Below are 26988 nucleotides of genomic sequence, written 5' to 3' on the forward strand. Positions count from 1 at the left end.
ATAAATATGTGTATTGTTTTCATTGACTAAAATTTGTGGTAATTTGTTACACAGCACAGAAAACTAATGAGGCAAGCATTTGCTAGGGTCACAAAACATGGGACTACACCTATACTCATGGAAATTTTAATCTCAGCAGAAAGACAATAAAATAATTACAGAAAATAGTGAGGAGTTTTATGACTGGGAAATACCACTACCCATGGGAGTACATAATATGAGACCTAACCTAGTCTTGGAGGTGAAGTGAGATTTAAAGAATTACTTACTGGTAGTTACACCCATGTGAGTTTGGGAGAAAGAGAGAAGATGGAACTGGAATACAGATGTTAGGAATTACAGGTGAAGGAAAGAAGGTAAGGGATACTATTGCTTGACCAAAGAATCAGAAGGAAAAATGGCTAGACATACAGAGAAAATTTACATCAGGTAAGTCTGTTAAATAATTTGCTTTTTATTCTACAGAGGAGTTACTACTACATGTTTATAAGCAATGGAGTAACAAGATCAGGTCTGCCTTTCAGACTGACTATGCTGGTGTTGTGGAGAACCAACTGGAATGAAACAAGATTGAAAGAGGACAGGGATCAGTTAGGAGGCTACTGGAGGAGATAATGCTGGACAGGACTAAAAGGTGACAGAGTTGACAGAGGTGGAAAAATGTGGAGTTATTTCAGAAATCTGAAGTGTTTAGAAAGTAAAATTAGTAAGACTTGTGGTTTCCCTAAATGTAGCAGTCTGCCACTGCCTAAAATGTTTAGCAATGATGCAAAAATACTATGATAGAACTCCTAAAGTCCTATAATGTGGGGATTAGGCCCAATAAATGGTTCCTGAATAAATGAGCTTAAAATACCAAAAACTATGATTACATGTATACGTTTCTGTTTGAACTGCAACTCAAGATTTATCTTTTTTGGAGATCAGAATGCAGAGAATGTTAACAATTGGGAAGAATTTTATGGCTTTTTAAATTTTATTAAAGATGAAAAACTGATTATAGTATAGGACAGAGAGCAAGCTTCAACAAATATCAAAGGATTGAATTGTTCAATGTATGTCTTTGACCACAGTGGAATTAAATTACAAATCAATATCCAAAAGATAACAAGGACTCAAATACAAAGAACAAACTGGTGGTTGCCAGAAGGAAGGGGGTGGAGGGATGGACAAAATAGGTGAAAGGGATTAAGAGGTACCAAAAAAAAAAAAAAAAAAGATAACAAGAAAATCAGAACTGCCTGGAAATAAGCCATGGGTTAAAGAAGAAATCAGAGTGGAAAGGAAGAATATTATGAACTGAGTAATAATAAACTTGTGCGAGGTAGCTAAAGCAATGCTTAGAGAAAAATTATCACCTTAAGTGAATAAGAACAGAACTAAGGCTAACTAATCCATTAACTAACATACTATTTCAATAAGCTAGGCGAAGATCAGCAAACCAAATCCAAAGAAAGTAGAAGAAACTAATTAATGAGATAAAAGGAAAACATTTAATGAAGCCAGAAAAGGCAAAAGTTAGTTCTTTGAAAATATTAAGATAATAAACTTCTGGCATAATTGATCATTAATAGAAGGAAAATAAGATAAAATCACCAATATCAGGGCCATAAAAGGAGACATTTTTATAGCACTTGCAGACATTCAAAAATAAGAAGATATAATAAACATTAAAAAATACAGCAGTTCAAACTAAGAAGTTTAAAAATGATCAGTCCGAATTCTAAAAATGTTGAATCCACTAATAAAAACCTTCCATCAATGAAGCCTCAAGGTCCAAATGGTTTTAACTCTGAATTGTTCCAAACATTAAAGAAACAGTCTTAGTCTTAGAGATCCAAAAACCCTTACGAACACAGATATACAAATTTTGAACAAAATACTAGTATCTTTAAATTCCAGCAATATCTTTTTAAAAATCACAAAGTGACATTTAAGAAATATAAGGGTGGTTTAACATTTGAAAATCAATCAATTTAATATATCACAGTAACAGGGAACAAAAAAATAAGAGAAAAGTCACATGATGACCTTGATAGCTGCAGAGTGCCATAGATAAAATTTAAATCATCTATAAAAAAACTGTTAACAAACTAGAAATTAAAAAATCATCAAAATCCATCAGTTGCTTAGGAATACATCTAAGCAAATGTATATAAAACCTCTCCTTAGAAAACCTCAAAATATTAAGAGAAATTAAGGAAGATATAAATAAGCAAAAGAGAAAAAAATGAGTTCACATCCTGCCTATTACCCTATTCGTGTGACTTTACACAAATTATTAAACCAAGCTTCCCCAGCTATAAAAGACTGAGAATGTCAACTTGCCTGAATTGTTATATTAATTAGCAATAGCACATTTAAGTAGTACAATTCACTGGCATTCAATCATTATTTCTATTTTGACTTATTTTCTGTGGCAGTTGAGCTGAAATAAACTGTCTTCCTCTTACATGTGGCATATAGCCTTCTGCTCCCACCTCCCATCCCACAACCACTCACAAGCAAACGCATTAACCTGTTGTAATGAAGTGATTGCGTCACCGGGTCTTTCCATTTTACTATAAACTTTTGCTAGAAGAACATGAGAACGTCCATCTTCCATGAGAGCGGATAGTTCGTTTACTATGAGAGAAGATATTGGAAACAGATATTCATTTTAATGAATGTTTACATTTTTCTACAAGTTTTGAAACTGGTCTATAGAAAGAATGATTTTGAACAATAGTGAATAAAGTTGAAAAACTTTCAGTCAGTTAACTGAAGGATGGCCAAATTAAAAAAAAAAAATTTAGTATGAAAACTAGCTGGAAGAAAAGTTAAAGAACTGGATAACAATAAGGTTTTTCTTAAACATATATTAAGAGATAACAACATAACACACTTAAGAATTTCAATGTTCATTTTGAAGTCTGTAAACATCTTTGTTTATTGAAGTCATTAAAAAATAATATAGACTAGTTGCTTCAGGCAGTTAAGAAGATAACTGCTGTCTTTAAAATAATAGATACTTGATAAGCGATGAAGTATAGTCCTTAAGAGCACTGACTTTGATGGCAATCTGTCTAGTTTCAAATCTAGGCCTTCTCACTTACTAGCTATTTAACCTTGAACAAGGTACTTATCCATTTTGTGCTTCTCTTTCATCTGTAAAATAGAGGAAACAATAGTACCTATCTCATAGGGTTGTGTAAAATTTAGAAAGTTCATAAGTTATGAAACAAGTTTGCATATGCAATTAAAATAGTCTAGTACATGGTAAGTGCTATTTAAATACTTGGTATTATTATTTTGTGATTTAAGAGCAATAAAAGAACCCTAGATAAATAACAAAAATATGTTTCTTCCACTATCTATCAAGCGCATGGTCTGTGCCATGTATGTATCAAAGTGGTTTATACATATTGTTTCTTTAAAGTCTCAGGGGGGGCACATTTTGTTATTGCTACTTTACAGGTAAGAGAAACTGTGAGATGGCACAAGGAACAAGGGGACTGTCACAGTGGCTCAGAGGAGCAATGTCTCGCACATGAGAAGGATTCCATACTCCACTGTGAAGACTTCAGCCTAACTCTGAGGGAAATGGGAGACGGCAGCGAGCTTGAGCAGACAAGAGCAGACCTACTCTGTTTAAAAGGCTCAATGCTGCTGCTGTTGGGAGAGGCTACAGCAGGGGTGTGGGGCTGAAGTAGGACTAGGGAGACCAGCTGGGAGGTCACTGCCAGAATCCACTTGAGACGATGGCGGCTAGTACAAGGGGACAGCTGTGGAACTTGTGAGACAGAGTGGGGTTCTGAATATATTCACAAGGCAGACTCAACAGGATTTCCTATGGTCAGGGACAAGGGTGACGGCTAGGATTGGGCTTTCAGCAATGGCCAAGAGGGATGAAGCTGTTATTGAGATGAAGAAGGCTGCATGCAGAACAGATGTGAGGAGGGAGACAAGGAATTCCAGCTAGACATACCAAGTTTAAGATGCTTATTAGAACCCTGGTGCACTTCATCTAGGTGAAGGTGGATATGTCAAGAAAACTGAGCCTTAGATTGCTAATTTAGAGATGGGGATAATTATAATAACCTCAGAAACAAATGTGGACATTAAAGAAATAATATGTAATGAAATGCTCAACAAATATTATATGACAGCATTTATATTACATAAATGTAATAAACTTAACACCCATATAAGTAGAATATGCTACTTGAATCTCTCGTCTTTTACGCCCTTTTCAAAACTGCATATGCACATGTAAGGCCATCTGTAGTGTTTCAAGCAAGGTCTGACAAACCCATGCAAATATTTTTATGGAACTAATAACACTTTATATAGTAAATGCATCCAAAATTAGAAGAATTTAAACACCAACTTCGTCAAAGCTAAATTAAAATAGCACTTTGAAAACACCAGAAAACTTAAGTGGGCTGACCTGATCATGTATCCGAAGACATTTACAGTGGATAGGACACTGGCAAAAGCAAAATAACTCAGGGCAAGAAAATGAAGATTCCCAGAATCAGTCATACATATAAATAAGTTTATCAAGTGGTAAAGGTTGCATCTCAATAAATGGCACTGAAATAAAATTGTTCTCCATGTGGGAAACTATATAGTAAAAACTGTATGTGGATTAAAGCACATAGATTAAAGTTCTATAAAAATTCCAGAAATATACAAAAGAATATTTTACAATGTAGGATAAGGGAAGTTTTTCTGAGCATGATAGGAAATTCAGGACTCAAAAAAAAGAAAAGACTAGTGTATATAATAATTAAATATTCTATTTGACCAAGGAAATGATAAACAAATTCAATGGAAAAAACAAAAAAAGGGATAGGCTGGGAGAAAACATCTGCAAATGAGTAACAGGTGACAGATGATGAATCAGAGGTTCAGGGTCAAAGACAAAGGATATGAACAAAAACATCCCAGAAGAAAATGTCATCTACAGACATAAAGTGATGCCTAGCCTTATCAATCACCAAAGAAATGCAAATTAAAATGCTTTTCCCCCTCTCTGATACTACACAATGATGGGACATTTTTGGCCTTAAAAAAGAACCATGAGGCATGACTCAATTCTGGGAAGCACAGAGAGGTATATAAACAAGGACCCGGTCTCAGTACTGTCTCCAACTTTTCTTTAATCTAAATGTCTATCAATAGGGACTTATCAAATAAATTATAATATCATCACATCGAATACCCATGCTAAAGAAAATAAAGAAGAACTACGTTTACCAACATGGAGAGAAGCTACTAAGTGAAAAATGCCTACTGCAGATGTGCAGTGCAATATGACCCACCTTGGTAGGAAAAATGTGGAATGTAATATGAGAGAGAGACAAAGAGGCATGGTGGGGACACTAATTAGGATAATACACAAGGTAAACGTGGTTTTCTCTGAAGAGTGGGAGAACACAACTTGCATTCACTTCTGTAATCTTTAAATTTTGGCAATGAGTAAGCTCTAGATTTTAATTTAAAATAAAGATCTTTAAAAAGCAAATTTGTACAAATTATAAGAAGGCAATTTATAGTATCCAGTTATGTTTTCAATGCATGTAGTGTTTTTTTGGGGGGGGGAAGGGGGGAGGAAGCAAAGAGTTTATTTGAGATCACCGTGTCAGTATCCTCTCTGTAGTTCAAAGTGGGCCAGAAGGGTCTGAGAAGACCCATTTTTCAGAACTTGTTTCTAGAAACAATGTAATCATGAACGCATGTATCCACTGTGCTTCCTCAGAGATGGAACCTGATTGGTGAGTTGGAGTTAGTAGGGATGATGAAAGGTAACCAATACAACAGAAATGGGTCATTTCTTTGATCACAGGAGAAAGCTACCAAATTTGTAATTTGGCCAGTTTCCATACCATATCACATTTAGAAGCAAGTGTATACCAATTAATGAGATACAAGGATATTTACTGTAACGTAGTTTATGAATATCAAAAGAATGGAAAGCCAACTAAATGCCCAATAACTGAGGAAAGTTTAAAAAAACTACGGAGTTATAAAAACAAAAAACTATGGAGTTATAGGATATTATGATGCCATTAGAATCATATGAACGAACTAACATCAAAGTATATCTGGCACACATGCTGTGGAAAAAAAAAAATCACAGGATGGGAAGAACAATCCAATTGAAAAGAGAAATGATGCTTATTACACTTACATGTTTACATATACACTAAAACACAAAAATGGTTACTTCTAGGGAGGTAGTTTAAGAACAGGGCAAGTAGAATTCACAGGAGATATTGGAGACTTACACATTATATTCTTTTAGAGTGTTGAATTTTTAAAAAAAACTTAAAAGAGGAGTAAAGATTATAAAAATGTTTATGTGTAAAAACATCAGATGTAGTTGTAATGTAAAGGAAACTCCCTTTATATCATTTTGGAAAGTAAAGTCTCTTTCTATAACACAACTAGCTGTTTCATAAATCTGTTATTATTCCAATATCTTATTTTAGTAGAGTGACATGCTCACAAATGAAATAATCAACCTCACATATATAATGCTGAGGATACAAATAAACATTTATATAATATAAAAATAAAACATTCGACATATCAGGTATGTTATACTTTTTTTTCAAATCAGAAAGACTTTCATACCAGGTTCATGAGCTAGAGCATGCTGAAGAACTTTTTCTGCTTTGTCATACCATTTCAATTTTAATAAAAGCTCAGCCAGGTCATAGCAAAGATAATTTTGTTGTCCACTTTTCAGAGCAGCTTCATAATAAGTGATTGCCTAAACAAAATGTGTTTTAGTTAGGAAAATAAGGCAATGAGAATGGTGTTAAGCGTATATATTTTATATATTACAGACTTAAAGCATATATAAATTGGAAATAACCTAGGAGAAGCATAGGCATATACCTGCCTATCAGTTAAATATGCCATTTTTCTTAGACAATCAAACATCAGACAAGGCAACTAGCATTTCTTATGAAAAGCAGCTAACGAAACGTGCTTGGTGAAACTGTTTTTACCAGTTTTATTTGAGGCCAGTAAACTTCAGGGAATGCAAATACTCTGCTGGTGGTTGTATAAATGTTCAGTAGTTACCAGGAACAGAACAAGAATATAACAACTAAAGGAAAATCCATTATCCCTACTAGAGGGAGAAAAAAAAAAAGCACACAGCTTACCAAAATTGGTTAACAGAAAGGACACCTATTATGCTTTGTCATATAATGAAAAAGATGTAACCACAGCAACTTATTCGCAATTGATTGGTTGCAGGGTTTAGATGCAAGACAAAACCAGAAGGAAACTTTAGGGTCCAGTCTTGGCAAAATGCAGTGATGAAGAGACACTGAGAAAGTCCTTAACATAAATTCCAGTTTTGTGAATATAAATTTGGAGTTTACAAGCATCAAGACAGAAACAGTGCTTGCTAAAGACTTCTCATAGAGCAGGGTTTGAAACATTTAATCCAATAGACAAATTTCAAAAAGATAAAGTACTTACCTTCGAATAGTTGTGAGTTTTGACAAGTGCCTTTCCAATTTTGCATGCCAGTGTGCCATCTTTGGGATTCTGATTTAAAGCTTGTTCATATGCTACTATGGCCTCTTCGGGCTAATGTTGGCAGATACAAAAAATAAGCAATGAAGAAACAGCTTAGCTGGATCCCATTAGAGGGCAACATTTCTATAATTATGCTCTACACCTGGAGTAGTCAGTGAGACTAATAAAGCACGTACTTAAGTCTAGAAACCTTAACAATGTCAGAGAGGTGACAGTCACTAGTGTCAGGTGTAACTCATTAGTAAACACGATTTTGGCCAGTAGCTCTCTTCCTTCTTCCACTTCAAAGAGACTCTTAACTTGCTTCTGGTCCCAGCTCTGTTTCAAATGATAGTGCTGAGTTACTGGATCTCATTTTGAAAGCAACTTTTTTATTGTAATAGCTATCTCCTTTTTACTGTGATGACTGGATTGTCAAATATTAAATAACACTTAAAAGTTCCTTTTTAGAGAATATGAAGCTAAACACAAAAAAGAGTTTTACCGTTTTTAAAAAAAATCTGAGTTCAGTAGCATCAGAAGCTTTACCTCTTGTATATTCATGTATGCATCACCAAGGAGAAGAAAAGAACGAGGGCTGGGCATTCTCTCAGCAATTTCTCTAGAAATCAGACCAACTCTGTTTAGTATACTGAATACAAACATCTTCTTCTAGACCAACTAAATAAAAGGTAAGCTCACTTATTTCAATTAACCAACCGCCTTCAGAGTACCTTCTACATTTCCAACAGTGTAACCCTGTAAAAGTAGAAACAACCCACCCATACCCACATCCAGATTGTTTATGCTAGAGCGACCTTTTTTTTTCATTCAATCTTTCCATTTCCTGAAGTGCAGGTAATAAGAGTACAGGCAGACAGTAAACATACCAATTCTCATTATACAGAAATAGGTTTTGTTATCTTTAATTCTGAAATGATGTGGGAGTGAAGGCACAAAAATATGATGTGATGCTATTGCAACGTATGGTTTCTCATCCAAGTGGTCCAAAAACTATTTGAGAGTATAATTCTGTAGATGCTGAAGAACTGAAGTCTACAACTAATGTGTCAGATTCGCCTGAAATAAAGCCTATGATTTTAACTACGATATTATAGAGCATCCAAAACAAAGCAGCCCTATTTTAAAATACTGTCCCATCATGAGACATGACAGTTAGGTGCTGATCTTTTGGAAATGTCATAGGAAATACGATCTAGGACCTCCGGTTCCTCCGTCTATACAGGGGATGCTGCTCAGTTTCTCTGAATCACTCCGCACCTACAAAGAACCTGAACAGCGCTCCGAGTTTGGATATTTACGTAATATAGATGAACCAATGACTGAACTCATCAACATGTTGCTATGTTCTCAACAGATAAAACTGTTGATTTTCTCTCACATGACATGTGTGCTTGTATGTTTATCTTTTTGTTTGGGGAGAAAAGTAAGAGCAACCCGTGTGTGTGTATGTCTGTGTGTATACACATGCACACGCACGTGCATGAATGTGTGTATCCCAATAACTCCTAAGGGCACCAGCGTATGACATAATCTTTAAAGTCCCTGGACTTTCAACAAGGAGACTCTGTAATCCATACCTTGGTGTGGTGTCTATTGCTAGAGCTATTATGCTGAGCATTAAAAATGGCCCAAATTGTTGTTACATTACACAGCTTTCTCAAGCTATTAGAATACATGTAACTGTTGCTCTTGTCCATCCCCAACAGGAAGATTGAAGGTCTAGAAATCACATCTAATGAAGGAGGACAGCTAAGACTCTAGAGTAATCCACAGGTTGAAATAATCATAATCACTATGGTCTATGTCTTAGGGAGAGTGAGTTACTTTGTTATTGTGATTGTGGTTGGAGGAAGGGGTCTACACCATAAAGCAGTTAAAAGAAAGAAAAAAAAGAAATTTGGGGATTAATTTTGAGAAGTAAGTGTGTCAAAATACAATGAGTTGAAATAACCATTTACCTATAACAAGTAATATATAACATTTTCTCTTTTCTGTGCTTCAGATAAATATCTGCCATTTTCTCTTTGGCCTCGATGAAATAAGGCTGCTCAGCTGTGACGTTCCGAAGCATGCTTAGAGCACGTTCCACATCTCCCTGGGCCAGAGCTAGGTCTGCGTTAGCAATGGTAACACGTAATTCTTCAGACGTCCCAGAAAATTCATGGATGGCATCTTGTAAAACTTTAGCTGCCTCGTGCTGTAAAGATGAAGTTAAAATAAGACTCTTTCAAAATATTCAACAAATTACATTAGAAATGAAGACTGTCTCCTAATCCAGAATGAACAGTAAATGCTAGCATAGTTAGGATCTTCACGAAATACTGACAGATTTTTTGAAAAGTACAAAAATTTAAAACTAACCCAGAGATCAAATTCAGATGACTGTATAAGTAATTGTTAGCTGAAAAGTGTTTTCATGACTAGGACAATGGCGGTTGCTACACGGGAGCTGCTGCTACGGCAATTTACTAAGCATTTACTTTGCATCCAGCATCATATGCACACTTTTAATTCTCATAGAAATCCTCTGAGGTAGTTACTTTCATTATCCCCACGTTGCAGGAAGGAAAGTGAAATCCGGAGAGTTAAGTTAACAAATGACAGACTCTGAACCCAAACTCAGGCAGCCTGACCCAGGAGCCTAAACTCTTAGCCATGCTCATTACTGCCTCCTTGATAGGATCCAGTCCACAATCCTCGCCTGCACCAAATGGCTCTTCGTTAACTCGCAGATTACTTTATTCCCTATGCCAGGACCTCATCTCTGTTATGCCTCAGCTGAATACATTACCTCAGTTCCAAATCCGTACCTCAATGAATCTAAAATGTCATTTATTTTAGGATTCATCTCAACTTGAGAGATAAGACATTTTGATTTCAGAGATGTTAACATGTGAAAAAAATAGTGCATTTTGGAATCAACTATCTATGTAGAATTGGTTCTTAAATATATATTTAGGTTAATGTATTAGTGAAACAGAAATTATTTTGAGATTTGGCAAGTATCTAGACACAGCCTTCTTAATTTCTACTAAAGATGAAAATAACTGATGGGCAACTGTTGCGATCTGAAAAACAGATATAAATGATGTTAAGTTCCTCATTTTCTACAAGGCCTTAACTCTTCTCTCAAAAGTGCACACTTGCTTGCTTTCTATTTATGATTATAGGTATTAAGTTTGATTTCATGATCATCCTATGAATTTACCAAAGCTGTATTCATCAAGTGGTTCTTTCATTTTCTCAACCATTAGAATTTGAGGTTGGTACTTTCATTTGATCCCGGTTGTACTTGTGTGTGCGTGGACACGTGTGTGTGCGTGTATGGGACTCCTTTCAGGAGTTCACAGAATGATAACCATGTTATATTATTACCTTTCATGGTAGCCAAGGTCATTGAACATTATATCACTATATTCATTATATTATATTAATACATTTCACGGTACATAGTAATTTATATTATTACTTGTATTGTATTATACACATACTCTATTACTATACTGCCTGGTAGCTAACACTGATATCTAAGGTCATCCAGCTGCAAATTATGTTCAACTTCAGGGCCTTGCAGAAAGGGTATGATTTGGTTCAAAGTAATGAGAAATAAATTTTCTAAACTTGACCAGTTGAGCAAGAAAATAATTTCAGCTTTTTCATTTCCTTATATATACACTTGTCTAACAAAGTCCAGAGCTGAACCACTGAATTAAAACTTGACTTACCTGTTCTCCATTTAAGCGGTGAACCTCTACCAACTCAAGAAAGATTGATAAACGATGGTTTGCATCGACTTCGGTTTTTCTGTATTTTGACTTCGCGGAAGCTCCAGTTCTCCTCATTCCTGGTAAACTCATTGCCATATGTAGAGTTTTAATTGCTTCTGCTATTTCTCCCATTTTCTTTTGTGACTGAGCTTTTATCAAATGATATAAAGGGTATTCTCTCACCTGAAAAAAATAATATTCAGAAATACTTCCTTGGAGTGCTTCCAGTGCCGACACATAATTTACAATCCACCAAACATTAAAATGACAGAATCTCTGAGGACAGTCACCTGTGACTATTTCTGTCCTTTTATTAACTTTCTGATCATTGATTGTGTTAAATCAAATTCAGGCAACATGTCACTACCTAGCATCCTCCTGGATGACAAACAAGGTGATTAAGGGCTTCTACCATGACAGAAGAGAAAATACAAAAAAAGCCTAGAAGGCTAGCAAATACATTCTAGGAAATTTAGTTTTTAGGAAAGGAATTTATCTGGGACTTCTAGTGCCGATATCAAGTCATTAGATTTCTAGAAACAGTTTTTCCCTTTTATTTTTTAATTTTAAGATTAAAAATCTCAGAACACTTTAGTCAAACTTGGTTTTACCCTTTGATACTACTCTGAAATGCACAGTTATGAAGCTTCTATCTTTTATTTTGGCTACTAAAAGTGTATACAGAAAAAATAAGAAAATGACAAAAAGATCGAAGAAGCAGTCAAAGGAAGGAGATGATCCAGAATGAGGTGATGGGGCAGCCATCTAATGTCCAGGTAGGCTCCAATCATCCTTAAGGCTATGGCTGTAAGCCTGAGCTAGGCATCACATTTTCTTGGGGGCTCTGTGTAAGTACTCATGCTTCTGTTCTTCTCTCAAGAGATTGCGATTCATTGGGATGGGGTACTGGCACCGGGGTGGTAATGCACCACTAGTCTTGAGAACTACTGACCAAAGAAGCAGGCACTGTCTTCTGCAAACCCTGAATTCTCCAGTCCACTGAAGGGTCCTTACATAATAGGGTTTAAGACCCTGTGAACCAAAGCAAAAGTCTGAGGAGCTTCTCTATGACTCCAGGTAGTTCAGGAAGCCCTGAACCTATGATTTTCCCTAATGCTTAGGGTTATGGGATGTAACACAGGATATACGGGATAGAAATCTAGTGTGTTTATATCCTCAAACCACATACGAACTTTCAAAATGACCAGGTATTCTTTGATGATGACTCTAAAGTTATTAAAACCCACAATCCAAAAAAGAAACAAGCAATAAAATAGAATTCTTACACATAAAAGTATTTGGCATAATGCTCTATCGTTTATAATTGTTTTTATATACATCCATTACTGCATGTAATGCCCACTATAACTGTAGGATGTTATTATATGAGTTTTATAGAGAAGAAAACAGGTTCAGAGAGAGAGAGAGAAGTGGGAAAACCAGACACTGACCCCCAGGTCTTCTGTCTCCAAGTCCATACAGTTTTTTAATTACACCACGGCTGCCTCCACTTTTTCTCCCATTACTTGTGAATCCAAACTTTTTTCCATTAAAAATAAATTTATTGGCAAAACATTATAGGCAAAAATACAAAACAGGTGACTATGTAAACACTTGCTAAAAGTTCAAGAAGGGTGCTATGTTTTATCCACCTGAATCTGGAATACTTACCTTAAAATTATAGCTCAGGCAAAGTTCAAGTGACTGCGAACACAATTTGAATTTTTCCTGAGACAAATAAACCTGAGCTATCAGGAGATGAGCATCTGCATAAGAAGGGTTGTGTTCTAGGCAATGCTGCAGGTTATTATAAGCTGCTTCAATGTCACCTAATAAGAGAAACAAAGAGTTAGAATTCAAATGGTTAAGAGACAGAGTTGTGAGAGAGAAGAGGAACATGAATAGTTTATGGATGATAGTTCCACGCCTACCTGCCCCAGGTAGCCCCTTTCTAGTCTTCATGAAAGAATATACCTGTAAGTCAGGCCAGCCATAAGGAGCAAACCAGGGAAAGCTGTGAAAGGATCAGAGTCAATCACCATTGCTACTTCTGAGAGGACTACAAATGTACCTTTATTTTCCTGATCAAAAAACTTTTTGCTTAAAATTTCATTACAATAAATTTTGCAAAACACAGACATTTAAATAGCTAGAATTGTGTACTGTCATTTGTATTAACAAAGAGGATATAGTCTTATAATCATCCTTGGCCAGAAATTTTACCACTGTATATAAAATAGCCAAAAAAAGACATTCAGAAATAGAAGCTACTGATTTAATATGCCTTTAAATGCTAAGTGTAATAGCCAATGTTTTGGACACACGTCCTCTGTACATCTAGGAGTATTAGATAGAAGAAATGATCAAAATTAAAGTGACAGGAATGGTGGAATCTGTTAGGCTCAGGCTGGTAGACGGGGTAGAAAGAGGCTCTTCAATGAAGGAAGAGTATAAACTGTAGGTCCTAGAAGAACTTTCTAGTGATATAACCCACAGCAATCCGCTTAAAGCCATCTCACAGGAGCCCAGTTCCCCATTCAACCTTGCTAGGAGCATCGGGGAGGAACAGACCCTAAATTACTCTCTGTTCCATTACGCTCCTTAACCTTACCTGTTACCTCAACAGACCAAAAAGGCTTACAATTAGAGCTTCCAGCTCCCAAAGGCCCAAGCTACCAATGACAGAATCCATCGAAACAGAAAACAGTTTTCTTAGAGACAGAAGATTAATAAACAAGTAAAGGGCTGAGGCTACACAATAACATACTAAACATAGTATCGAAATTTGTTGATCAACCATCAAACATAATAATATAGGATTATTTATTGTTGTGATACAATCTAACACTCAAGAACTGAACAGGCAGAAAAGGAAACAGGAAATGGGAAGGTTAAGTATAATAAACTGGTGTGCAAATTACCACCCCTATGTTCTTTAAGGAGGAAAAGGATTAAGGAGATAACCTGAAGGTTACTGCTGAGGGAGCAAGGACATAGGAAAAGAAACAGGGTTTACAAATAAGAGACTGAAGAATATGAGGACTATATGAATAACTGAGATCAGAATCTTTGTTTCTTTTAAGGGTGATGAGGGGAGAAAGATGCATGGTTAGTATTTAGAAGGTCACTAAATATTTAAAAATGAGAAATGGGTAATCACTGTTGTGGAAAATAGCCATATAAACAAAGAACACAACAAAATCACATTTTTATGTAAGAGCAGCCCAATTTCCCTTAAGGGAAAAATGAAAGACATTTCTGTCCTGCATGGATGTCTTTGTTAGGGTCCTATGTAACATAGAATTTGGCTGGCTTTTGTCCCAGGTTCCTGGGAGAGAGTCTTAAAATCTTGGAATTTCCTGAGTGAGAGGAGTCTCTTTGTTGTTTGAGGTTGGCTTTGACCATCTATGTAAGTGAGAAGATGAATGGTAAGCCCTAGATAGTTCATGCTGAGAATATGATTCAATGGGGACGAGCCATGCCAGAAAGACCAACCATGTAGAGAACTGGGGCTCTGAACTACGTGTTATCTACCTGAACTGGGGAGCAGCACCCTGGAGAGAAAGTTCGATCACATGCCCAATGGTTCAGTGTATGCCTATATAATGAAACTCTAACAGAAACTCTAAACTTAGGTGAGCTTCCCTGGTTGTTGATGCTCTCTACGTACTGTCATACATACATGTGTTGGAAAGTTGATGTGTACTGACTCTACAGATGGTGAAAGATGGCAGCTTCACATTTGGAACCCTCCCAGACCTTCGCCCTGCACATCTCTCCCTTCTGCTGGTTTGGATTAGTATCCTTTTGCTGTACTAAAACTCTAGTCGTAAGTATAACAATTTCCTGAATTCTAGAAGTTGTTCTAGTGAATTTGAACCTGAGAGGTCATAGAAACCCTGAAGTTGTAGCCAGCTAGTCAGAAGTTCAGGTGGCCTTGGCAAACCCGGAACTTGTGGCTTGTGTCTGTGCCCTTAACCTGTGAAGTCTGGTCCAACTCTGGGTAGTTCTGGGGTTAGAAGTAACTGCAGTTGGCAATTTATCAGGATACTGCTATTTGGACATACAGCAGCACTATTTCAAATGATTTAAGACTGCTGTTTTTAAAAATGGGGTCAATATATAAGACTTTCATTTCTAGAGACTTTTGCAATTAAGAATTACTATATTGAGACTGATTTTTATCAATTTTCAAAATAATAAGTGTCTAATAAATTAATCACAGAACTCGAAGTCCCAGTTTAATTACCTAGTAGATAGTATCATTTCAACTGAGAGGAAAGTGGAAATATCATGTGGCTCAAAAGAACTTAACCAGAAGAAGGTATTATACAGCCACTTTTTACATGTATTTTAGAGATACAAGCTTTTGAGATCATCTAGTTGTTGTTGGTTTTTTTAACAGTTAAAATCGAGGTCCAAAAAATTAGCAAAGTCAATCTTCTAACTCTCTCCATTATATATAAGAAATAATTGTTTAGGATGATACCTCTAAGTTGGTTTCTACCCCTTATGATTTTACAAACCTAATTTACTTTGCATGGCATTCATCTAGAAACAATACATAAATATAAGCCCCAAAGGTTGGTCTATTATGTATATAGTCACACACCTGTTTGTGTCCTAAAAAACTAAGGTTTTATATCTGGGGTTATTTTTTTTAGCTATACATAATCACAAAAACTAAACAGCAATTAATCTATACATTTCATAAAGCCCCAAACCTGGTAAACCTTGCATCTGGCTATGCCAATGAGTCAATAATTATGGACTAAAGACTATAAATTCTTACTGCCATCTAAGTATCTGACGGACTTTTTTGTAAGTGGTACAACTGCATTTTCTCAGCAATTCACTTGACCAACAAGAGTTTATAGTAATTTTTAAAGAATTAAATAGTAAAGAATATTATGCAATTTTATTTTGGATTAAAATTACTTGTGTACAAGTAAAATGCATTCTATGTGACTATTCTCCATATATGTGGAGTACTTAGTTTATTTACCCTTGTTTTTGTCAACATCAGAATACAAAGGTTATTTTAAGTTTTTAAGGTATATTCTACCTGATAAATATTTCACTTTTGCTATTAGGAAGACAGCTTGCAGAAGACCTGGTACAGTTCTTACTATAGTCTCCAGGATTGAGGCGCAACGTCTGAGAAGTGGAGAAAGAGGTTGCCCAAGACTTGCAGGCTAAACAAAACAAATTAGCATATCATTTTATAAGTTTATTTTAGTATTTAGTTAAAAGTGAACACACGTATTAAATGTTAGTATAACTAGCAAAACTATGTATTTTTCCAAAATTTCTGTTATTCTACTTTTGCATATCTTTACCATAATGTGACTAATACTAATTTATCTCCCTGGGATTTATGAACAGACCATGTAAATATTCACCAAAATAGTTATGAAATTATTACACAATTACCGATTTGATAACACAAAAGGAGTGTATTTGTTCAAAAACTGTGAAGATAACATGTTCAAAGGAAAGATAACTGAGAGGCAGAATTTCTTGCTGGAATTGAGAGTCCAGGAAATGTGAATTCTAATTCTAGACGTGCCTTGTGATTTATTCAGTTCAGTAACTTGCATTGCCCCCTAGAGCACTGGAAGATCAGTTTCTGAAAATTCCTTTTTTTTCCCTAGTAGAAATCAAAAGGTAGAACACACTCGTGTGTACTACACCAAAGGTCTCATACCTTCACATTTTCTGCTTTTCTGCCTGGCATGCTGAAGGTCCTCAAAGGTTTGGTTTTTTTCCCTTTTTATTAATACGCAGTGAATATGATAACTAAAACCGTACTAGAACATTTATTGTTTTAATGGCTGCCTACCCAATCAAACTTTATCCAGTGGTTACCCACTCACAAGCTACAAATGTGATATTAGAATTTAATCGTCAAATGTTCATTCTCCCTGTTTGCCCTACTGATGCTGCTTCCTTTATTTGAAAAATAATCTTCCCATCGTCCGCCTACATCCCACAAATATATATTCTTAGTTAGAGTATGGTCTCTTACTGACAATCACTTCTACCACGAGACATTGCTACTGACAAGAAAAGTGTCACATCTTTGCTACCTTGCGGCACAAAAAAATGCACAAAAATTTCAAAAGGAATTTCAAAATACGACCATTAGTGCCTAGAACACCTCAACTTCTTTAAATTTCTACAGTACTTATAATCTGTGTAATAAAATTTAGCATTCTATATTATCCTATACGATTCCATAGTAGTTTCGTATTTTGTTTTGCTTTTTTTATAGGGCTAGGGTCTTTATGTGCCTTGAAGACTGGAATTATACGCATTTTGAAACAGTAATGAATACAGAGTAAATTCTTTAAAAGTATTTTTTCACTTGAAAACAGTGACAGTATAGGTGATATAGTGACGTTAAGGTTCTTTGCCATCTGCTAAGAATTACTTACTGAAAAAATTATTATTTATTAGAGAACCACCATTATTTTTACTGTAAACACTTTCAGAGTTAATCATATGTGGACAATCTCTAAGATAACATCTGTTTGATTTAAAAAATATATATATATAAAAGGGGCAAGGAACAGAGAAAGGCCGAGAAAGACAGAACAGACAAGTCTGTCTTTCTGATATTCCCCCATGAAAACAGCATTATAAGTGCTAATTAGGTGCTATCACGCTAACAAAGGTTATGTTGCAGGAACACAGAATGTCGTGGACTAGGGACACAATTACCACTTAACACATTATTTCTTGCTCCACCTACAATTAATTCTTAGCATAGCTGCCAGAGAAATCCTTTTAAACTGTTGAGTCAGATCATGCTGGAAACCCTCTGCTGGCTCCCCACTGTACTCAGAGTTGATGCTGGGGGAGTGACCACAACCTTTAAGGCCCTGTGTGGTCTGGTATCCTCTGCTGTGACCTCCGCCTCACTCCATCCCGGTCACATTAGTCTCCTGTGTCCCACAACTCTTCCTGTGCCTGAAACAATCTATACCACATTTCCACATGTACACTTCAAGTTTTTGTTCAACTTCTACCATCTCAATGAGGCCTAACCAGACCATCTTACCCAAAATTACCACCCCACCCTATTCTGTTATTTTCTATTACATAATTGACTTGATTATATTATCTGTCTCCTCCTGCTAGTTACATAGACTTCAAGAGGGCAAAGGCTGTGGTTTATTGTTACACAACCACCTTCCCAGCTCCAAGCGGAGCCCTGGGTACCCTACAAGCATCTGTTGAGTGAATTCTAAATACTGCACAAGTACTGAAAAATGCATTCCAACTCTAAGCAACTGAAAACAGATCATGACAGGGGAGACTGGAATCAATTCTAGGTGTTATTGGGAAGGGTTCATTTATTCTTCTTTCTTTTCAAGTTTTTATTTAAATTCTAGTTAGTTTATATGCACTCCAATATGGTTTCAGGTGTAGAATTTAGTGATTCGTCACTTACATATAACACCCAGTGCTCATGATAACAAGTGCCCTCTGTAATCCCCATCACCCATTTAGCCATCCCCCACCCACCTCCTGTCCAGCAACCCTCAGTCTGCTCTCTGTAGTTAAGAAGGGTTAATTTAAAACAGATTATGAAAGTCTGGAAAAGGCTGTGGTGATCAAAACAGCAGCATGGCTTCCCGAAAGAAACTCATTACCTCATCTCCTCAACACAAGGAAGCTGTACATGAGGAAGAACGCTAAGAACTATGCCTTTCAGCAGTGAAGTATCTGATACTCCCTCTGATGACTTTCCTGTGCTGAATCGTGAGCTGAGTATTGTAATGTTAAGTCGTCTGTTTACTGTCTGTAATAAAAAGGAGTGCTGACTGATGGGTCTACATAAATTTGGAAAGAACTCTCTGAGAATACAATAAAAGGTTCCATCTTCAGTCCTACTCGGAGGTAGATAAGGCAGATAATGGATGACAGTAAAGATCCGTATAAAATAGATGACAATCAGGATCGAAAAGAATATGGCAATCTGGAATTATGAGATGAATCTGAGGAGACAAAATTTCATAGACACAGTCTACACGTGGGTCCTCAGTTACAGTGAGTAATAGGTCTAAGGACTTTGGTTAACTATTAATTCAATTGGGGTCAATAATAGAATAAGATTCACAAAAGAAAGCTGGAGGAACACCCACAATTAGGGAGAAGAGGATCTGCCAAGGCCAAAGCCATATATGGAATAGTGAGCTTACTGAGAGCTTGCTAACTAAATAAAGGCCATCCTCAGGCTCACAGCCTCTAACTATGTCGTATAAAAAATTAATGACTAAAAACCTGGAATTGTTTAGGGGGAACATGAAAACTAATTTCTAGAATCCAAAGGTCTGTGTTATGAATGAGGAATAATCCTTGCTTTGGCAAAATAACTGGACTTGCTCTCTGCCATTCCAGAGAGCAGGAGGCGGACCAGGAAATGGGTGAGTTTTTTTTAACACAAAGCTGAGTCTAACAACATAGGAAATACAGTCTAACAGTCATAGTCGTACAGTAAGAACTGCATTTTTGAATGCACCCAGGGGTTAGATGGGCACTTAATGTGGATGTTGTGGAGTAGGCTCAAATATCACATGCATGTCTGAATTAAATGACTTCTAGTACTTCTTCTAAACTGAAGATTTTAAGATTTTATGAACTAGAAGTGAATATTTATAAATGAATATATTTATTATTTGATAGCAGTCATTGGTATAAATATTCTGATTTAAAACTATTTCAACTAATATAGATACAAATACTACCACTGTAAGATGCTGACATAATCTAACATGTGAAAGACAATTTATTAGCATGTTTTATAAAATATCATGTAAGTGATGTTGAAAATATTTTCGTTGAAAATAAGTCTCAGAATTACTTACCTGCATTGGACAGAAATTCAGATATTCTGTAACAATTTCCAGCAAGAAATCAGGATTTAAGTTCTCAAAATACTGTATGCCAAGTGGTAAATCTTCTAACTGGGAAAAATGAGTGTCCAGAACATCATTTAACAAATTAATAACTTCTTCTTGTTTATTTTTCTTCATAGCAAGAATTGCATGTAAATAGGTTAATTCCTAGAAATTAAGTAGTTGTCATTAATTATCCCATTCAGTTGTAAAGCCATTTATTTCTACTTAGATTTCAAATGTTTATGACGTGCTATTTATGTGCATTATCTGTTCAAATTTAAGTGTTAGCTTGGATAAACTTTTAGAATCTTATACAAGAATATTAAAGTTTAATTCTCTGTGGAGGTAAGTTAGTAAATGCAATTATATATTAAAATTAGTGTAAATTAGTCCTGAAAGCCATTATTATTACTAAAATTTTAAATCTCATATTTTCTAAACAGTAGCTAGGATCTACCATCCGATAACATAAGACACGGTACCGCGGACTTTCCAATAGACTGCTGAATTTCCCTAAGGAACTCCAGCTGCTGCTCCGCATCCTGCAACTGCCCTTCAATTAACTGGCATCGGATAAATCCTAAAACCAAACAGGACAAAGAGAGTCAAAGTCCACAGCAATTCAGGCATGTACACTTCAAGCTAACACAAACGTTAATAAAACCGATTTTCCCTCCACAATATATTAAAGTATTAATACATTATAATAAAGTATAATACACTAAAGAAATACTACTTCAGATTTTTTTTTAAAAAAAGGAAAAAGAAAAGAAAATGGGCAGCTTTGTACCCAAATAAAATCAGTTACTAAGAAATTCAGAATTTATAGGAACTACCTCATCAAAATCTATTCTCTCAAGATATTATTTAAGAAATAAAAACTTCAGGGGTGCCTGGGTGGCTCAGCCATTAAGCGTCTGCCTTCAGCTTAGGTCATGATCCCAGAATCCTGGGATCGAGCCCCGCATCGGGCTCCCTGCTTGGCGGGAAGTCCGATTCTCCCTCTCCCACTCCCCTTGCTTGTGTTCCCTCTCTCGCTGTCTCTCTCTGTCAAATAAATAAATAAAAAATCTTAAAAAAAAAAAAGAAATAAAAACTTCATTTTTAAAGATTTATGGTTTTTTTTTCTATTGTAGATAACGGAGGACAGTTTAATTTTAGAAAACCACAACATACATTTTTTTCTTCTTTAACAGAAGGTATTAAAAAAGGAAGTATCACTTGCATCTGTCTGAGGAACACGTAGAAACAGCTGTCATACCAATTAGTGCAGGGACACTAGTTTCGTCAAGTGTCATGGCGGTCTTATACCACTTCAATGCCTCTTTAACTTTTCCTTGTAGAATCATTTGGTATCCAAGTTCTGTAGCAATTTCTGATTGCTGAGGGGTTAAACTAAAAGCTCTTTCTAGTAACGTCTGAATTTTTTGAAGAATGAGTTGACTTCGCCCACACTAAAAAGAACAAAGAAATTTTAGACTAGAAAGTCAAACATTTCTACTCAGCTGGAAGGATTATTTTTTCCTAAGATACAAATTATTTGTACTTCATAGAAATAGAATGGAAAAAAAAAGTATTTAAAAATCAAAGAAAATAAAATTCATAGAAATAGAATACAAAGATACAAATTATTTGTACTTCATAGAAATAAAATTAAAAAAAAGTATTTAATAATCAAAGAAAAATAAAACTTCTCTATTTACTATCCAGACAGTACAAGAGTTTATATCCAAGTAGAACTTAAAATCCTAATGAGCTATTTTAAACAACAGCTTCTTAGAAAGTATACTCTAATGATGTTGCTATACAAGTATATTTTTTAGAACTTCTTCTACTTTGCAAACTTTTTAAAACTGTCTCATGATTGTTTTATAAATTTGATAAGAAAACTGTTACTTTAAGGTAATATAGATTATATATATAATTATTATATATAATATTATATAATATTATATAATATAAATATAAATATATAATATAAATATATAATATATAAATAGAATATAAATATATAAATTTTATATATAAATAAATATATAAATTTATATAAATATATAAATATAAATTAATGTTATATATAATTATAATATAATCTATATTACATTATATTATAATTATATATAATTATATTTTATAATTATTTTTATAATATATATTATATAATCATACATAATATATATTATAATTATATATAAATATAATTATATAATTATATAATGTATATAATAAATAATATATTATATTATAATATATAATCTATATTATAATATATATATTATAATATATATAATCAAAACTTAGGACAAGGATTTGCTTTCCCTTTAAGGAGAAGGTATGCCACCAGGGAGAATGTTTTAAAAGATCACGCGTTAGAATCTTTGTTAAAAAAGCTTCAAAAATATTTCAAGAAATGGAAACTCTGCTAAAGTAAGTATGTAATGTTCTAACATAATAACTTTTAAGAATAAAATACTAAACTGCTTGAATTTTTGTAAGCTTATTTAAAAACTAATCAAAATCAATTATCTGGCAATAAAGTAAATAAAAAAGGTAAGTATCTTTCTTAACTTGTAATAGCACAGATTTTTTTCCCTTTAAATTTCATACAACCTGACAATCTGTTTTTTAACAAAAGAATAAAGTTTCTTCATGTCTTTTAATAATTAAGATCCTTGATTTTTCTTTCAATTTTTTTATCTAGTATTTCACCTACTTGTGTATACCTTTTTCCTTGTTTTTTTTCCCTAGTTTAATTAAGAACTTCTCAATCCTCTCATTCCTTGTATTGATTTTGAGATTCTGCAGTATTTTTCTATTCCATTCCTGATTATCTTTTTCTTAGTGGATGTTGTAATAAAAATAGTTCTTTACTATTCTTAAAAAAAAAAAAAGATCCCAGCCATTTCCCCCCCAAAATTGTCTCTTACCCATGTCAAAACTGTTTTTCAAATACAATTGACCCTTGAATAACGCAGGGGTGAGTGTGCTGTTACCCACGCTCTCCCCTGCCTCTCCCACACAGCTGAAAATCTGCATATAATTTTTGATTTCCCAAACACGTAACTATTAATAGCCTACTACTGACCACACCTTCCTGATAACGTAACAGTCTATTAACACATATTTTGTATGTTATATATTCTTGCAATAAAGTGAGAGAAAAGAAAATTATAAAGAAAATACATTTACAATACTGTATTGACCGAACACATCAGCATTAAGTGGACTCAGTTCAAACCTGTGTTGTTCAAGGGTCAACTGTAGTTTCAAAAAACAAAATAAAGAATAACCCTAGTTATAAATCCTATGCTCTGATTAATAAATGACTTCCCACTGCCTTTGGAATTTCCCACTTCCCTATCCTTAAAGGCTCCACAAGGGCTACTTCCATGAAGCGTCCATGATGCCTTCTTACGGTTGGAAATCATATCTCCTCTGAACAGACTTTTTTAGGAGTGTATCACATATTTATATACATATAGCATTTTCATTCTAGGCCATATGCTCTTTGATGCCTCAACCTTTGTGACTTATTTTATATTCCCAGCCACAGATAACAGAGCTCTGTTCCATAGCAGGCGCTCTTACAGTTCTGCTGAAGGCTACTGTGATCTTATAAAAAAGTTGAGCGTTCTGTGGTTCCATGGCATCCAGTGCATTCTCTAAGTTTTCCAGCTTGGTGGCAGCCTAAAACAAAAGTATCAGGATAACTTTAAAATAAACTAAGAAAAAAAGAATACATAACATATACACTAATAAACATTAAAAAAATCTTTGCCTTTACAAATTCCCTTTCGTCGAGTGAAATCTTCTATGTTGTGAAATGTATTAAAAGTTCTTTTAAAAAGCTCAAGAATTATGAATAAAGAATTGAGTTTTAAAACATGTTCTTTAGGGGTCCCTGGCTGGCTCAGTTAGACAGCATGCAACTCTTGACCTCAGGGTCATGAGTTTGAGTCCCTCATTGGGTATGGAAATGACAAATGAATAAAACTTAAAAAAAATGTGTTTTTAAAATATTTGTTATCGAATGGAACCTCTGGGTGGGTAAAGATACCCATAATGTTCAATTAATTATATATGCCAAGCTCCGTCTCTAATGATTAGTTCATGACACACATGAGATATGAATAATAACATACAATTATGAACATTAATATTACATGACATCGGATTTTGGATTACCTATATAGTCTGGCTTATACTTAAAATATTCTCTAGAACAGAAAAATCATTAATATACTATAAGTAATTTCAATACCTGGAAAATTTACTGAAGAGTTGCCCCTAGTAAAATTCCTCTGGTATTTACTGAAGAACTTATTAGTTGCTGTCACATTTAACAATTTAACCAGACTAAACACAATTCAAATCTACTACTTGCTATAATACTATTTGCTTCAGACTAGATTTTGGCATTCTCTAACCCAGTACATAATCAATGTGCTCATTACTAGAGAAACATAATCTAATTATAAGGTCCAATAGGATGTCATCCTAAGCCCATTTAAATTATGCAAACTTAGTTAAACTGTAAAAAAAAACCTAAGAATTATATTTTGCATATATATTCTTCCATACCTAGCATCACCAGTTACATTAATCATGCATATTACTATATGCGAGTTTTATGTAGAAAACCACATATACTGTAATTAACGGTTTAAGGAATTTTCAACATATTTTAACTATTCAGTACTTTTGCTTTATTAGTTGATATAAGAAGCTCAACACTGTGTTAAAAGTGTATTTCTAGGAATCAAGTAAAAACTACCATGGCATACATTCTGAAAGAGCTCTTCAAGGCTCTAATGTACAGGCATATGTGTATGTAACGACATATTTTTTAATACAGGAAACTTTAGTATAATAAAACTTACCTTCTCTATGTCTCCCTCCCTACATAAATAGTAAAGAGCCAGGATTCTTAGTGCTTCCACATTTTGATTATCTTGAAGTATTAACCTGCAGAAAAACATTTCACTTAATGTTGAAATAAACTTAATGTGCTTTCTTTTATTTGAGGGTTTGAAAAGGCGGTTTGCTGGTCTGACTATTCCACTGTCTAAAGAAGAATTTTAATTAGTAAAATAATATATCCTTTATGAAAATCAATCTCATTATTTAAGCTAAAAAAATCTTTGAATCTTAATCTTTAATATGTTTAAAAAAGATATGAATAGATTTTATCAGTCTCTTTAAATTCTTCAGCAATCCTAAATAAAGTATTAGTTAACCATATCCAAAAGTATATTAAAAGAATAATTTGGGGCACCTGGAGGCTCAGTTGGTTAAGTGTTTGCTTCTTGATTTTGGCTCAGGTCATGATCTCAAGGTTGTGAGATCAAGCCCCACATCAGGCTCTGAGTAGGGTGTAGTGCCTGCTTAAGGTTCTCTCTCTCCCTCCACCCACCATTCTCCCTTTCAAAAAAAAAAAAAAAGAGTAATTCACCTTGACCAGGAAGATTTATTACAAGAATTTCATGAATGAAAAGATGGGTTAAACATTTAAAAATCTGTTACTGTAATTCACAACATTAAAACAGATTCCTATGTGATAAAAACAAATGAGAAAATATTATGAAAAAATATCATATTAGTAATAGAAACCACTCCCCTTTCCCAAAAAAGGCAATAAACAGTAAAAAATATGCAAAAGCTATATAAACTCCTAAACTTTATTCAAGGACATTTGAAAAAGAAAGTGAACAAATGGGGTAACTAACACACTAAGTTTCTTATCATGAATGGTGTGGTACACTGAATTACTAGCTTCAATCTTCACCATTTCCATTAATACATGCTTTCCGCCATGAAAGTGAGCAGTTCCTCCCATAAACGCTGATATGTACTTTACTGCTTCTTGGCTACAGACTTGGACATTTTCCTTATATTGGTCAATGTAATGTGAATAGGAATGGCAGTGTGCCACCCCGAAGTTTCAGAGGCATTGAATATTTCTGCCTGTCCCCTTGCGTCTCTGCCATCACCATGAGAAGAGCTTCCTCTGCGTAGCAGCTGCTCTCTGGCTTGAGCCCAGAGAAGAACACTCTTAGAGCTGACCAGAGACCAAACTGCAATGAGGTGCTACACCCAGCCAGCTGGATCTAAAATTTGAAGCAGACCACCAACAAGCCTGGTCGAGGTCAGATGATCCCTACCAAAGTGAGAAACGAGTGCTTCTCATCATATGCCCTGAGATCTGTAGTTGTTTGCTATGCTGCAAGAGCTGCCGTATGATAATACTCATTTTTGGTTAAAAAATTTTTTTCCCCAAATAATCTGTAGATTTAATGCAATTCAAACCAAAATCTTATAAGGTTTTTTTTTTTTTAACTTGATAAGTTAATTCTGACAGTCAATTACAAGAGAAGAGCCAAGAAAACTATCGAAAAAGACAAATGATGGAGAACTTGCCCCCCAAAATATAAAAATCCATTAGAAATATAGGAAAGAATAGGCCCAGTTTAAAAAAAAAAAAAGAAAAGTACCCGTCAGTATACACGGGGAAAAAACAGCTTTTAGTATTAAAAAGATGCTCATTCTCAACATACTCGAAGAAATGAAAATAAAAATGATTTTATTCTACCCGATTCTACCACTTTTATTCTGATTGTTAAACACAAAAACGAAAAACACCACACCGATAATAGCCAGAAATGATAAGGATGGGAGAGGGGGCATTCCACAGACTAGTGATGGGAGTACAAAATAATATAACTTCTGAGGAGAACAATTTGGTAGTGCCTTCCAAAATTTCACACGTGCAT

The 26988-nt window shown here is 34.7% G+C and overlaps 1 protein-coding gene across 5 annotated transcripts in view; it reads right to left on the bottom strand.

Moving 5' to 3' along the window:
* Positions 1 to 26988, bottom strand: part of TTC21B (tetratricopeptide repeat domain 21B) — a 71644-nt gene that overhangs the window by 29614 nt on the left and 15042 nt on the right. For all 5 annotated transcript variants that reach the window (XR_015724043.1, XM_045780549.2, XM_045780535.2 and 2 more), the window contains exons 7-19: positions 25099 to 25183; positions 23807 to 23905; positions 21480 to 21672; positions 20701 to 20798; positions 20186 to 20383; positions 16378 to 16507; positions 12984 to 13141; positions 11271 to 11495; positions 9504 to 9742; positions 8071 to 8143; positions 7483 to 7593; positions 6622 to 6760; positions 2519 to 2625 (exon numbers count right to left, since the gene is read on the bottom strand). Coding sequence is in view for 4 of the 5 variants with exons in the window: in XM_045780549.2 (XP_045636505.1) it covers positions 2519 to 2625; positions 6622 to 6760; positions 7483 to 7593; positions 8071 to 8143; positions 9504 to 9742; positions 11271 to 11495; positions 12984 to 13141; positions 16378 to 16507; positions 20186 to 20383; positions 20701 to 20798; positions 21480 to 21672; positions 23807 to 23905; positions 25099 to 25183 (1855 nt within the window). In the remaining variant the exon portion in view is untranslated. The remainder of the gene's footprint in view (positions 1 to 2518; positions 2626 to 6621; positions 6761 to 7482; positions 7594 to 8070; positions 8144 to 9503; positions 9743 to 11270; positions 11496 to 12983; positions 13142 to 16377; positions 16508 to 20185; positions 20384 to 20700; positions 20799 to 21479; positions 21673 to 23806; positions 23906 to 25098; positions 25184 to 26988) is intronic.

This window comes from Ursus americanus, chromosome 1, assembly GCF_024610735.1.
Source record: "Ursus americanus isolate L20-20 chromosome 1, mUrsAme1.1.p, whole genome shotgun sequence".
Lineage (NCBI taxonomy): Eukaryota > Metazoa > Chordata > Mammalia > Carnivora > Ursidae > Ursus > Ursus americanus.